At 34.5% G+C, this 15,368-nt stretch overlaps 1 protein-coding gene across 1 annotated transcript in view; it reads left to right on the top strand.

Moving 5' to 3' along the window:
- LOC129740244 (acyl-CoA Delta-9 desaturase) overlaps positions 1-10,538 on the top strand; it is a 68,407-nt gene extending 57,869 nt beyond the window's left edge. Inside the window, exons 4-6 of the mRNA XM_055731851.1 lie at positions 9,097-9,433; positions 9,500-9,685; positions 9,765-10,538. Of these exons, the coding sequence (XP_055587826.1) occupies positions 9,097-9,433; positions 9,500-9,685; positions 9,765-10,152 (911 nt within the window). The 3' untranslated portion in view covers positions 10,153-10,538. The remainder of the gene's footprint in view (positions 1-9,096; positions 9,434-9,499; positions 9,686-9,764) is intronic.
- Positions 10,539-15,368: the final 4,830 nt, after the last annotated feature.

The following is a 15,368-nucleotide window of genomic DNA, read 5'->3' on the forward strand; positions in this document are numbered from 1 at the left end:
TCGAGAAGGAACTTCGAAAACTGTACAAAGTATATTTAAGATAAACAATCTATTACCCTCAACAATTGGTAACGAAAATTATTAAAGGACGGAATCATAAAATGTACAACATTTTAAATGATAGTAAAATCGAACAATCCAAAAGTTACATTACTATTCCGTATAGTGCAGGTTTAGGTGAGAAGTTAGCCAAATATTTTAAACAGTATGACTTCAATGTAGCCTTTAAAGAAAGTAAAGAACATGATTTTCAGAAAATCAAAGTTAAAAAAAAAAGAAAAGACAACAAATGCGGTTTACACATAAAACTTGGGGGCTGTAAAAAATCTTACATTGGTAAAACTAGCCAATTTTTACACAAAAGATAAGAACAGCATAAGAATGATGTAAAAAACAAAAAAAAAGTTGGAGATACAGTTGGAGGCTCAACATAGTATTGAGTACGGTCATGCTTTGGATTTCAAAACTACCAACATCTTAGAAAGTCTCGAAGTACAACACTAGAATTACTGCAGAAATGTTTCACATTAAAATAAGAGAAGACAATGAGGTTGTTAACAAACAGAAAGATTCAGTTTATTTTAAATCAGCCTACAACTCCATTTCACCCAAGATCAGAACACAGACAGATAAATGTAAACATAACATCAAAAACAAACAACAGACAACAAACAGTAGTTAGACGATCGCTAGAAAATGTAAGTTATGTAATCCAGGGATGAGCAACCCGCGGCCCTCAAGGCCTGTTTGTGCTGCCCTCGAAGCTTATCTTAAATTACATTTATATTATGTTTTTTTTCTACGAAATATTGTTTATTATCATTAAATAGCAGTCTCTCCCGAACCAAAAATAATGTATTATTTACTTGATCAAATATGCACGTCTCTAATTTGCAGTTGCATTAGCCCCACTATCATTCGAATTGTTCACTTTTTTGAAGGATTTCTCGACAAAAGCAATATATGTAGTTCTGTGATTCAACCCAAGGCAGGTTTGGACAAAAAACATCAAAAAGCAAACTTCCATAACTTTTTTCCAGAATTCAAAATTAATCGTGGTCTTTGAGAAGGTTGATCATTAAGTCAATAAGTATTTGTTTTTTACAGCTTTTTTTTACAGCTTTTAAAGATTCCTTGCACCTCGGAAAAATATGAATTTCGTTGTTTTGCACGTTGTGGTGCTATTTTAAGAAACTTCGTTGGCAAATCATGTCAAACATCGATTAGCAATCCACATTACCAAAGTCATAAGATTTTCATGTTTCAACCTTAGAAGACCTATCCCAGAGGTATTTAAAAAAAATTATTTGAGAAAATTTATGGAATCTGTAAAAAAAATCTGGAATCAAAAATTTAAACTGTAACATTGACAAACAAATCTGGATAGAAATCTGTAAATTATGAATTTTTAATAATTTTCAAACCTTGTTCAATATCTCAATGCAATGAATTCATACGATACTTCAAATTAAACAATAATCACCGTTTCCAGAAAAAAACTGAGGCATCACGACAAAATTTTTATAAATTGTGAATTTTTTTTTTCAAAAATGAGCACAGAAAAAAATCGCTATGGTTAAGCTCCATGAAACTTTTAAATAGAAGTGATGACAAAAAATACCATCGCATTTGTTCGAACAAAAACAAGGTATTCTCAGAAGACGATTCAAATCTTTTGATGAACCATAGAAAGACTTTCAACATTTTTCGTTTTAAATAAATAAAAGGGAAGCAAATGATGTTTCCCTTTAGTCAAAAACAATTCTCGCTTAACATTTCAAATCAATTCTAACATTATGGATCTCTAATCAAGATTTGTGATTTTTCAATTTCGGCTGGTCTAATCACCTTGTACTTAAAAAAATGTTTATGCAAGTACATGAATTCGTTTTATTTATCCTTTTCAGTTTTATTTTTGGTAAAAATTTGTCTCTATAACAAAATACGTAAAGCTTAGCAAACAGTTTTTTACCTTAATATTGTTTTTAACACTGCCCGCCGAAAGAATTTTTAATCAAAAGTGGCCCGTTGCTTCAAAAGGTTGCTCACCCCTGATGTAATCTATTAAAAAGGAATTTTTTTTAAATAAATTTTATTCAAGGTCCACTGAAGAGGAGCGAACATCCAAAAGTAGCTCGAAACGTATGACCAACTGGCAAGTAATTTGTTTTATTTCTCGCCGAAAAAAGTCGATGAAAACAATAAACAATTAATCGCGGCGATTAAAACAGTCAATTAATGAACTGGAGTAATTATGAACAAGAGGTACTTTTGAACAAACGCCTTAGGCGCCGTTAGGGCCATAGTATGATAGTCATTCTATTGATAAGTGACTGTTATATTTTGCAAACCTAATCACTAATCACTAACCGTACTTCTATAGCCAGAACTTATGTCTGATCCCGGAGGATAATGAATGATTGTTATTTTTCTTCTCGTCTCGGCTCATGTTTTCTATTATGTTAACATAAAAACATTAACATAATAATAGAAAATTTCAACCGGCCGGGCCCACTGTGGAGCAGAGAACGCAGAGACATCAGGATCAAAGAAAAGAAGGAGCGTGGACCACCAGTACCATTCGGGGCAATGTGTTGGAAGCACGCTAAAAAGTGCTTTTTATTAATAATAGGAGTAGATCCATCCTTCAGTGGCAAAAAATGAGTTATTTTGTATACAGAAATAAAAAAATCTGAATCATCTAAATATGTAAAAGAATTTAAAGATCCAAACGTTCTGAGTTTACCATGTGTACTGTTATTTTTTACATAAGAAAATCGATTCTGACTTGAAAAACCATTAATTCAATAAGAAACTTTCGAATAAATTTGGTAGGTCAAGTTTTAATCAAGCATTGTAAATAAGTCATCAACGAAACTTATCTTTGCGCAGCTCCATTTCAAAGACATTGAGCTTTCAGGGATCGCAGTTAAAATATGGAAAATGTCAAATAGTCACTGTAGGCCACAAAATGTTGCAATCGTAAAAATAGTTTGCCAATGTCACTCTCTTATTCAAATTCAATACTTGCGAGTAAAACCTCAACTAAAACATCAAGATAAAACACGTTTCGGCAGCCATCAAAAAGCATAACTTATTCTAACCGTTCTAGGGCAATTAAAACAAGCATAAATCGCTTTCTTCTATTCCACTTGTTTGTACTTTTGAAATCCGATTGTCTTGAAAAACATTGAGCCTCATATTTATCATTCATTTATGCTCTTTTTCGAAACTTTAACAAAATTAAAATCACACTCATGCCACACACTGATAAGGTACTTATCTGTCGTGCGAGCTTTCATTACGTAATATGAAATATTTTAAGAATTCACAGAAAATTGCTGCAAAAGTTATCAAAACAACTTTAAAATTTGTATTCCACAAAAAAATATGTTGTCCAGGCTACAAATAATCTAAATGGAAAGAAGTTGCGACTAGTTTATGTCAGTTTTTTGTATTTTTTCGTTATAATACTGTTTATTAACATTTTGTTTCATACGACGTAATGAAAGCTCAAAAGTTCAAAACTTGCGAAAACGCGGATCGCAAAAATTTTTACGTTATGTCCGAAGCACGGATTACTTCGATCTTATAGTTGTAACCAGTGCTGCAAATAATCAGTGTCAGCTTTCAATTTTCAATTGAATTTACTGCAGTGTGCGATCAGTTCATTTCCATCTGCATTCATCTGATAATGAACAGAAAGCTCAATCCCGAAAGCACTCTGCATACTCATTCACGAATCGGCAACATCGGTGCTGAGTATACATTCAGGCTCTTTACAGGTTCATGAGATTATCCAATCTTCATTTTCAGTATCAAGCAAACATTGCTGAAAGTGAAAAAAGCTCAGTTCGATTATCATTAAGTTTAGTTGAATGGTGACAAAGCTTGTTCGATGCGCTAGACTTGCGGAAATTGAATAATTACTGCTGAGATTTCTATTGTAGAGGTGGGAAGGTTGAGAAATAATTGTTCGGGTTGGCGAGAAGAACGCTGGCGAGGAAGCGTGTGGGACGAATGTGGGGGATAAAACTATGAAAAAAATTACGACAAAAATGTTATAAAATTATGACACAAATATGACAAAAAATTTTGCAATAAAATGCCAAAACATGAAAAACGTGGTAAAAGTATGACAGAACTATGACAAAAAAATCCACAAATCTGACAAATATGACTTAAATTTTACAATGTAATAAATTTTACAATGAAATGACAGTATCATGACATAAAATTTATGATATACATAACACAAATATGACCAATTTTTGATTAAAATATTTAAAAAATTTAAATTAAAGGGGCAAAAATGTCGTCAAACTATGTAAAATTATAACAAAGTGGTAAAAATATGATAAATGTCATATCTTTCTGATTGTTGTAATTTTTTTACCAAATTTGTCATATTTGCCATGTTTTTTTTTTCATTTTAGTGCTAATTTTTTTGTAATAATTTTGTCATATTTATCAAATTTATGTAATAATTTTGTTTTATTTTTATTATTATTTCCATATTTTTGCCATATTTTTATCACATTTGTCAAATTTTTATCTCATCTGTCAGATTTTTGTCATGTTTTTGTTATTTTTTGTCATTTTATGGTTTTTTTTTGTCATATTTCGGCCATAATTTTGTCATATTTGTTAGATTGCTGTCATTTTATTGTCAAATTTTGTCATATCTGTCAGATTTTGGTCATACTATATGTTGTCATAATTTTGTCATGTTTTCACCATATTTATTTCATTTTGTCATAATTTTGTCCTATTTTGACTACAATTGTCAAATTTTTGTTATATTTGTCAGATATTCGCTATGTCGTCATCAAGAAATTTATATACATATCTCTTTCCGTCCCCTCTGAACAATCGTATAGTCTTAGCTAATTTCAAATCGTGTTTTCTTTTCGAATCCCATTTCACAATTTTTGAAAATGGCGAAAAAACAAATGCCTACTGAAATTATCAGCAACTTTAGCTGACACTGATTGAATGCTAAAGCTGCATTCACTGATCGAATGCAGTGAGTGACAGAAACGCCTAAGCGAAAGACGCTTTCGTAGCAGTCGAGTGAAAAAAGTTAGTTCGGGTTTACGAATAAGCTTTCTACTGACTGATAGACATACTCGCAAAGCTTGCCGTAAGCACGAAGACGACCGAGCCGATCAGAAGCTTTTATATTTGTCGACTTTTACATTCCATTCATTTCCGTTCAAGCTTTTTACACTGATAAAAATTCACAGTCAATATCATTCGTGCTTTCAGAAATTTTGCAGCACTGGTTGTAACTTGCAAACCTAACTATATAAATTTTGAAATTACTACAGTGTCTCATTCATGTCTCTGAGAAACGAAAATCCATTCCAGCATTCCACATTCCCTAGATTGATTTGGTCATGTACAGGGTTTCAAAGTGAAGTGGACAAGTAATGCAAACTACGATCGGGCCCCAAAGTTATTAAAATATTTAAAAAAAGGTCGTATGAATTCAAGTTTTGCTCATTTTTTTAAGGTTAGCTTAAGCTAAATGGTTTTTTAGGAGGTTGAAACATGATTTGAACGGGGTTGACTTTTTTCGATGAAAAAAAAGGTGTTTTTCTTCACTCTTGTCGAACTAGAACTTAAAGCAGCATGATTTTAAAAGTTTATTTTCCACAGAGGGCTCCCCATAAGCCGGGAGGGTGGAGCGGGAAAATAGCCGCCCATTCTCCCTCCCTCCTCTTTTTATACAGCCTTGGGTATAGGCTAGGGTTGCCATCCGTCCCGAAAAACCGGGACATGTCCCGCTTTTTTGTTGAATGTTCCGCTGTCCCGCTTTTTCCTCAAAATGTCCCGCTTTTTTTTCTTGGAAAACTTTAAAAAGTAAACTGACTGACCACGGAAAAATTCAAACTTTAGTCTCAATTTGAATTCTATGATGAACAGAAAACCTTTGAAATCAACTTTTTCTCTAAATAAGCAGCATTTTTCATAGCTTATATAAGAAAATACAGAATAAATCTAAAGCTCTAAGCATTACAGTAAGATTCTGATTCAGTTAAGTGTTCTTGCAGCACGTAAGCCAATGTATGAGAAAAATATTGTTAAAGTTGCCTCCAGATAATTAGGGGAGAATTAAGGGGATACTTGATCCCCTTTTCTTATTTTCATCATATCTTTTTGGGAAAATTTAGCAACTCGCCGTCTTTTGCATTTTCTGCTAGCATGTAATTTAAACTTTATATGCTCCAAAATAAAACGATACATGAACTCGTATATGAACTAGAAGCATTTTCGTGAGACTAAAAAAATTGTGATATTTTTTAAGTTACAGGAGACTTGATCCTTTACTCGAGGTGCCCTGATTGTAGGAAAAAATCTAGTAAAATCCGAAGATAAAAAGTCTGTTTTCTAGTTTTTAGATAAATATTATTTTTAGTCCTTTTTTACAGATAATAACTGGATAAACATTAGTTATTGGATGAATATTAGTAAATTCATGATAACGAATGATCACACACAATCCTTTCAAAAGAAAAATAAATCTTTTTGGACCCTAGGGATCAATTATACCCATACATACATTTTGTAAAACTTTTACTTAAAAAATGTGAGTTTACTATTGCTTTAAAAATATGACATTTTTCAGTTCATATTATATTCTAACGATTGACACATTGGAATCAAAAAATTTGTTATAATTTTTTCATGTGAGAAACATTTTAAAGCGATAAAAGACACAAACAAAGTTAAATAACTCGAAGATTTTTTTTTTAAATTTATTGGGGTATAAGAATTGTTGTTTTGTTCTATATGGCACATTTTTCTAGAGCATTTGATATTTGTAAGACATTCCTGTTTCAAGACAAAGCGAAGGAATCAAGCATCCCCAGTAGGGTGTCCCAAAATTGCAAAACCTCTGGGAATCTGGGGGCTCACCCTCCAAATGGTAGATTAGGATGTGCAGAACAAACTTTTGTATGGGGCCGACTAAAAAAATCATGTTTAGAGGTTCCGCAAGCGCGATCTTTGAAAAAAGTCCTATTTCAAAATAATTGATGTTGAATAAAGATAACAATGTCATCAAAAGATGCGTATTTCTGTGCACTTAAACTTTGCTGAACAAAACATGTTGTTTGTATCATCGTGTAAAGAGCTATTCACGGTTTAATCCTTAATAAAAATCACAAGTTAGGGTATTTTTTATTTAATTTATTAAATTTGTCTTAACAAACACCTACTTTAAAATCAAAATACTTGCAAAAAAGACTTTGATGGTTTAAGGGCGTCATCAAAAGGCCATATGCCAAATTTGAGCGGAATCAGATAACAGGAAGAGGTTGCACTGAATCTCAAGTGTAAAATGGATTTTGAGACATAGTGTTCTAAAGAAGCAAAAAAAAAACTGGTTTTTCATCTAACTTTTTTTTCTTTACCAATCGATTGCTAAATTATGTAGATTATATCAAAATTTCAATTAAGACTAACATTTCACCTGAAGACTGCAACTCGATTGGACTTAAAACAAAAAAGTTATGGCTGTTCGAAGATTGTATTTTGGTTACAAATTGTCCTGTAAAACGCAATGAACAAAATGTACTCATTGTGTATAAACGACCGTTTGCCACAAAAATACAATCCTTGAACAGCCATATTTTTTTTTGTTTTAAGTCCAATCGAGTTGCAGTCTTCAGGTGAAATGTAAGTCTTAATTGAAATTTTGATAAAATCTACAAAATAAAGCAAACGATTGGTAAAGAAAAAATGTATGATGAAAAACCAGTTTTTTTGCTTCTCTAGAACACTATGTCTCGGAATCTCTATCACACTTGAGAATCAGTGCAACCCCTTCCTGTTGTCCGATTCCGCTCAAATTTGGCATATGGCCTTCTGATGGCTCCTTTAAACCATCAAAGTCTTTTTTTGCAAGTATTTTGATTTTAAAGTAGGTGTTTGTTAAGACAAATTTAATAAATTAAATAAAAAATACCCTAACTTGTGATTTTTATTAAGGATTAAACCGTGAATAGCTCTTTACACGATGATACAAACAACATGTTTTGTTCAGCAAAGTTTAAGTGCACAGAAATACGCATCTTTTGATGGCATTGGTATAAAAAATATTTTACGCTTGGTACACATTTTGGTCTGTTAAATATCAAATTTTTGGACCAAAAAAATGTTTTTTCTTGGAAATAGCTTGCTTTTTTACATTTTCATAAAAATTTGGTTCATTTTCCATTTTTTACATGTAGTATTTAACTCAAACAAAATTAAAAAAATATAAAATATATAATTTTATAAAAATTTTTGGACCCAGAATTTATTTAAAATCAATTCTTTTGAAAGTGGACTTTTTTCAAAGATCGCGCTTGCGGAACCTCTAAACATGATTTTTTTTAGTCGGCCCCATACAAAAGTTTGTTCTGCACATCCTAACCCCCAAATTCCCAGAAGTTATGCAATTTTGTGACACCCTAATCCCCAGCCAGGGATCAAGTATCCCCATTCTCCCCTATAATTTATAGAATTATAGAGACAAACTTTTTCACCGGAATCTTAGTTAAATATACCGCCTTTTTCGATTCAATTGTCCAAAGTATATAAAGATGGAAGTTTTCTTGATGTTTTCTAACTTTTGAACAAATTACCAGATTAACGAACTAATTTTTATAAAATTACACAATGGTTTTTTCACGCGGTTTCAAATTCGCCGTTCATATGCACGGCTTGAAATGTTTTTTCTCAATTAACGTGTTAATTTGCGAGAGCCGTGGCAAAAAATGGTGCATATGGCAAAAATCATTGTAAATAGAAGGCATGTAAGAAAAACTGAGCAAAATCAATCTGCGTTAAAAAAAAACCTTACTGTACTATCTATTAATGGCGTATAAGTTCGGCTACACAATTAAGCTTTTTTTAAATTTTTTTAAATGTCCCGCTTTTTTTCGCTGTGTTCCGCTTTTTTTCGTGAAATGTCCCGCTTTTTTCTGAAAGTATCTGGCAAGCCTAGTGTAGGCAGTCTTTATCATTATCGAAAGTTTTATTACTTCCCTTTTAAACAAATTAATGCACAAGCCTTTTCTAAAAGAAATTCTACCCTCTCATTTGCAGCCTTTTCATTAGGAATGTTCGGGGCATTCGGAATAACGGCCGGGGCTCATCGCCTATGGTCGCACAAATCGTACAAGGCCAAGTGGCCAATGCGCTTGATTTTGATGCTCTCGCAAACGTTGGCCTTCCAGAACAGCATCTACGAATGGGTCCGGGATCATAGGGTCCATCACAAGTTCACTGACACGGATGCGGATCCACATAATGCCCAACGAGGGTTCTTCTTCTCTCACATCGGCTGGCTGATGGTCAAAAAGCACCCGGACGTGAAAGCAAAGGGCCGAGCCGTAGACATGAGCGATCTCAAGGAAGACAAGATTGTGATGTTCCAGAAAAAGTAAATGTGAAAATTTTTTATAGTCAAAGTCGATAACTCAACCATAAACTATACCCTTACTTGCAGGTACTACTTTTTTCTGATGCCAACGTTCTGTTTCCTGATCCCCACGTTCATGGGTTATTACTTTCTGGACGAAACGCTGTCCAACTCGTGGTACGTTGTTGCTATCTTCCGGTACGTGCTATCCCTCAACGGAACTTGGTTGGTGAACAGTGCAGCTCACATTTGGGGAACTAAGCCGTATGACAAGTAAGTTTATAATAGTGTTTTTTTTTTCTACAAAAGCTAGATGAGTTTCTATATCTAACTTTCGTAAAACTGTCCCCAGGAAAATTTCTCCAACGAACAACACCTTCGTGGCGATTGCGGCCGCCGGGGAAGGTTGGCACAACTACCATCATGTGTTCCCTTGGGATTACAAGACATCCGAAATGGGAACCTATGGGACGAACTTTACAACCGGTGTAATCGATTTCTTCGCCTGGCTGGGCTGGGCTTACGATCTGAAGACCGTTTCGGATGATATGATCAAGAAGCGGGTGCTGAGAACTGGCGACGGTTCCCACGACTACAGCGAGGAACAGCTGCGGGAAAAGATGGTCGACTACCTCAACACGATGGACCACGAAGACGAGAAACCCGTCTGGGGATGGGATGATTTGGATATGAACGAAGAAGATCGGATCGATGCTACCATTAGTAAAAAATTGGAGTAAAATGTTGTTGATGATCGATTTGTGGTTAGAGTAAACGACTTTGGACGGGTCTGCCAAATGTTGGACTGCATCTCATAAATATGAATCATTTCGTTGTTGAATCATTCCATTCAATGCATACTAAGTGATAGCGATAACTTTTAGATTTCTGTGTATCTTTTCCTTAAGTGTTTTTAAAAGCTTAATTGACTTACCATTTATGGAACTGTTATAGGATTTATCGATTGAAATGACAAAAGAACGAATGCAGGTCAAGCAAATCTATTACACATATTAATTTATTCATCAAGTTTAGAGTTTTGCTGAATGTAGCAAAAATGTGAACGCATCTAAATATACACAAAAACAAAGTGGTAAAAGAGCAAATTTTAAGATTTATATTGAATAAAGATAAGATTGTTGTAAAATTTTCCGTTATTTCATTCAAGACCCGTTTGAAACCAGTCCCTGACTCATTTGTAGATTAGAACAATCGAGTTTTTCATATTCATGCAACATCATTTATTTTTATATTTTTTCAAGTTTTTGATTGGATATGATTAGAAAAGCACTACTGGCATATAGAGTCGAGCTCCTAGGCAAAATAATGCATGACCACTACATTCAAGCAAAACAGGAACAAAATTTTATGGGATTTTCCTCCTACTGGCTAAAGGGTGTCCACGATGAAATTTCCACACACAAAATAGATTCGCAAAATTCGAGTTTTCATCCGGTAGTCATCAAATTATCAGGGATTGAAAAATAACTATTAAACTTCATTTGCAGTGCATACGCAAATGGCCGCACCTTGAGCTTAACCCCGATCATAAGATTCTGCACAACCTGTGAATCAACCGTTTTTGACATGTAAACCCATACTTTCTTCAATTCCTGTCTTCACCGCCTTTAGGTCGTTTAAGAAGGTGCTGCTTCATACTCGCCCAGTACTTCTCGATAAGGCGGAGCTCCGGTGTGTTGGGAGAGTTTAACATTTTCGGCACGAAACTGACCTTATTTTCCGCATACCACTTCAGCACGTCCTTGGAGTGGTGGCATGAATCCAAATCCGGATTGTTGGGACGTTGTGGGGCTTCAGGAGAGGATGCAGCCACTTCTGGAGGCACTCTTTCATGTACACCTGTCCGTTCATCATGTCCTGAGTCACGAAATGTGCACTCCGCTTCCCGCATGTGCAGATGGCTTGTCAAACCAGGAATTTATTCGCAAATTTGGACATCTTCTGAGTGCGGACATGGTTCGGAACGCTGAACTTATCCTTGGCCGTGAAAAACAGGTTGCCGGGAATCTGTTTGAAGTCGGCCTTCACGACGTCTTTCACGATGCAGCATTCAACTTTCGTCAGCATGTTGAGGTACAAATTCCTGGCACGGGTTTTGGCGGACTTGTTCTGCATCTCGTCGCGATTAGGGGCCTTTTGAATCTTGAACGTTCGAAGCCCAGCCTTAATTTTGGCCTTCTGGACAAAACTTCGGCTTATGTGCAGCCAAATTCCGAACGGAGCAACACGCCCGTACATTTTGTGTTGCCAAAATCGAATGTTGCCAAAATCGAACGTTTTTTTCTCATCTTGTTTTTCAGTTATTCTGACAAAATAACTATTATTATTATCAAAAACGTTATTTTTAGTCAACTTGCGACCATTTTTAGCTTTTCTATTTTTTTTTCATCATGTTTTTGAAGCATTTTTTACCTTTCTTGTTTTGTTTATAATGTTTGTTTTCTTTTGTCATATTTGGTGTTTTTGTCATTCTTTATTATTTTTTAGTTGTATTTTTGTCATATTCAGTCTTTTGTTTGAATTTCTTTTTTAACTTTTTGAAATTTTCATCTTTTTATCATTTTTGAGTACTTTATATTTTTTTTTAAATCTTTGGTTTTTATTGTTGTATTTAACCACCATTTCAGAACATAAAAACGTATTTATGGTGTTTGTCTAAATTAAATTGGTCCTGTTAGAACGAAAACTAAAAGGTAATGTTGTTTCTAAAAACCGTTCAATTTTGGCACATGTGCCAAAATCGAATGTTGCTAAAATCGAATGTTGCTAAAGTCGAATGTTGTCAGAAACGAACGGAGTCTGTACTTTATATTTTAACCAAGTATGCTCAGAATTTAAAACTAGAAACCTGGGGCGGGATTATGGAACTCGAAACAATCGAGTTTCGTTCGATTCGACCAACTTTGGCATTACCGATCTCGATTCGAATGGAACATTTCAAGATGCTCTACTACCCGATTTACTCGAAATCTAGTACGTGAAAATTTAGAACTCAAACGAGATTCGTAATACTGATGCTAATTCGATTCGAGTTCAACTCGAAACGGGTAACTCGAATCGAATAGGATTCATAACTCCACCCCTGGTCTGGTCTTTTCGCCGTTGATTTCAACTAATTTCACATTAAACCATTTTGAAGAGTCTTTCAATTTTACAGGTTTGCCAAACTCAAGTTTATTGAAACATTTTTTCAAAGAATTTACAGAAAAACAGCTTATTGGTGGACCTTATTTAATCCATTGATTTTATTCATATTCTGATGTTAAAAATTTAAAAGTTTTCTGGGCTGTAGTTTTTCCAACACTAAATCTTGAAATATGGTCCTTCGGATTCATTTACCAACATTGAGAAACATAGAGTTTCAAACATGTACGTTTGAAATATAATATAGGACAAATTTCAAATGGAAATTTACCTCCATTCTTCAATACAAGCGAATAAGTTAAGTGGAATGCTTAACCAGCTGAAAAATCTATCTCTTTTCTTATGCTTTATCATATCGTGTCGGAATTCATATTGATTGCCTATCGAAAGGCGAATATACTCGAGCCAAGCCAACCTCTACTGTACACAGGTATAAACTCGTTGATCTAGTTTTCGACATTCAATCTTAGTTTCCGACACTAAAAGTATCAGTTTCCAACAGACAGGCAACTTGGTAATAAATTCAAATATATAGGTAACTCTTAAAATTCATTGTCTATTGCGAGGCATTTTCAAACCATGGAATCAGAATTAATGAAATACCTAGTAGTTTATTTTGTCAAAATAAAAAGCTATAAGGCAGGGGTTTTCAGATCGTGCTCCGCGGAGCACTTGGTGCTCAGCGAAGCTTTTGAAAGTGCTCCGCGGCGTACGCAACGAAAATCATAAACAAACTTTGAAAAACTCTGATATTTTTTTATCATTTCATTTTTATAAGTTTTGTTCACTTTGTTTTTACCGGCGCTTAATCCCTACAGGAAGTTTGGTAAAGAATGGTGGATTATCAAAATGTACTGCTTTGATCGAACAACGTTGTGTTGCAGGACTGAGCGTGCAAATCACTCAATTAAAGGCTGTTCTTGGGCCGTACTTAGTGAGCTTCCGATTGGAAAAGCTGGAGAAGCGCATACTATTGCTGAAAACTTAATCCAACCTTGTATTCAAGAAGTCGTTCGTATCATGATTGATAATAAAACAGTGGAATAAGTAAATTCGATTCCCATATCTGACAATACGGTTCCTCGGCGAATTTGTGACATGGCTGAAGTTGTTGAAAGCTATTGAGAACTCCAAAATTCGACATGCAGCTTGACGAATCTACAGATTAGCAGGACTAGCAATTCTGATCATATTTGTTCGCTATCAAGGTTCTGAATGTTTCGAAGAAGATTGATTCCTTTGCAAACCGTTGCAAACTTCCACGACGGGGGCTGAAAATTTCAATCTAATTGATGATTTTGTTACGGAAAACAATATTTTATGGGGAAATTTCATTGATGTATGTACGAACGGTGCGAAAGCTATAGATGGAAATACTGCTGGAGTCGTGGCCAAGATCAAAGAAAAAACAAAAAGTTGCGGTAGTAGTCATTACATCCTTCATCGACATGCACTCGCTATGAAGAAACTATAATCATCATCATCTAATCATCGAAAGCGTGAAAATAATCAACTTTATTAAGGCTCGACCGAAAAATTCAGTGTTATTCAAGGCGTTGTGCAGAGAGATGGGTAGCCATCATTCTACGCTACTATCAAATACCGAAGATCGCTGGTTTTTTTTGTAAATCTTTATTTAAAACAGCTCATACCTTCAGGGTTTAAGGAGAAGATTGCTGGTTATTTCGTAGAAAACCGCCTGTTTGAATTAAGATCGGAAGTCTGAACTATCTACAATAATTTGGCAAGATTCAATGATGATCAGTTGCTCGTCAGGTTGGCTTATTTGGCTGAAATTTTTCATAAAATGAATGACTGCAGTCTTTCAATGCAAGGTAAAGGAATAACAATCTTCGAACAAAATCACGACCATCAAGAGAAACATCAAATTTTGGGCAGAATCGCTCAAAAAGCGCAACCTGGACAGCTTTCCAAATTTAAGAAGCATTCAATCAGAAATAACCTCGAAGTTATCATCCGAAAATTTCCAAGAATTATGACAATCACGTCACTTTTCGTTGATAAATTTATTTTTGTATTCCTTGGTGTAAACTTCAACTAACAGGCCCACGCATCTAATGAAGTCATCTACAATTACAAGAACAATGTTTTGCCTGAGGATTTATTGAACAGTTTCCAGAAAACTGCGCAAAGAATATTATTATTTATTTATTCATTTATTTAACATGTAGTTTAAGGTTATTCAATTCCTTGTTTTGTTACTACGTGATTCAAAGTTAATAAAAAGATCATACTTAAACTAATTTTTCTCTTCGTGTTTTGTTTTATTAATTTACTTACTGGTCCCCCCCCCCCCCCCCCGTTGAAAAAGCTACGACACTCTCTTCGAAAGACGTTGAGATTATTGCAGATTTTTAAACTGTTCGGAAGACTATTCCAAACAGATATGCCCCTGACTAGTAATGTTCTACTGTAGCTTTCAGTGTAATGACGAGGTATTTTAAAATGAAGAATGCGTGTGCTTCTCAAGCGAATAAATTTTTAATGTAAGTATGGTGGACTTTCCGCGGTTATGACTTTATAGATGAAGATAACAGTTCTTAGTTTATAGAATTTTTTTTCGATTATAGTAGTTTTAACATCTTTATGTCATTCGCGACTTATATCAACAATGCAGTTGGCGGACAAGTTATTGAAAAACTAATCCGGTACAACTGTGTTCGATGTTTACTCTTGGGCTCGAACTCACGGACATCGGCACAGGAAGCAACTGACTTGCCAACTGAGCTATATCACAAGCCCTTTTATAGAAATTATCAAAAGGCAATAT

The sequence above is a fragment of the Uranotaenia lowii genome, chromosome 1, assembly GCF_029784155.1.
Source record: "Uranotaenia lowii strain MFRU-FL chromosome 1, ASM2978415v1, whole genome shotgun sequence".
Lineage (NCBI taxonomy): Eukaryota > Metazoa > Arthropoda > Insecta > Diptera > Culicidae > Uranotaenia > Uranotaenia lowii.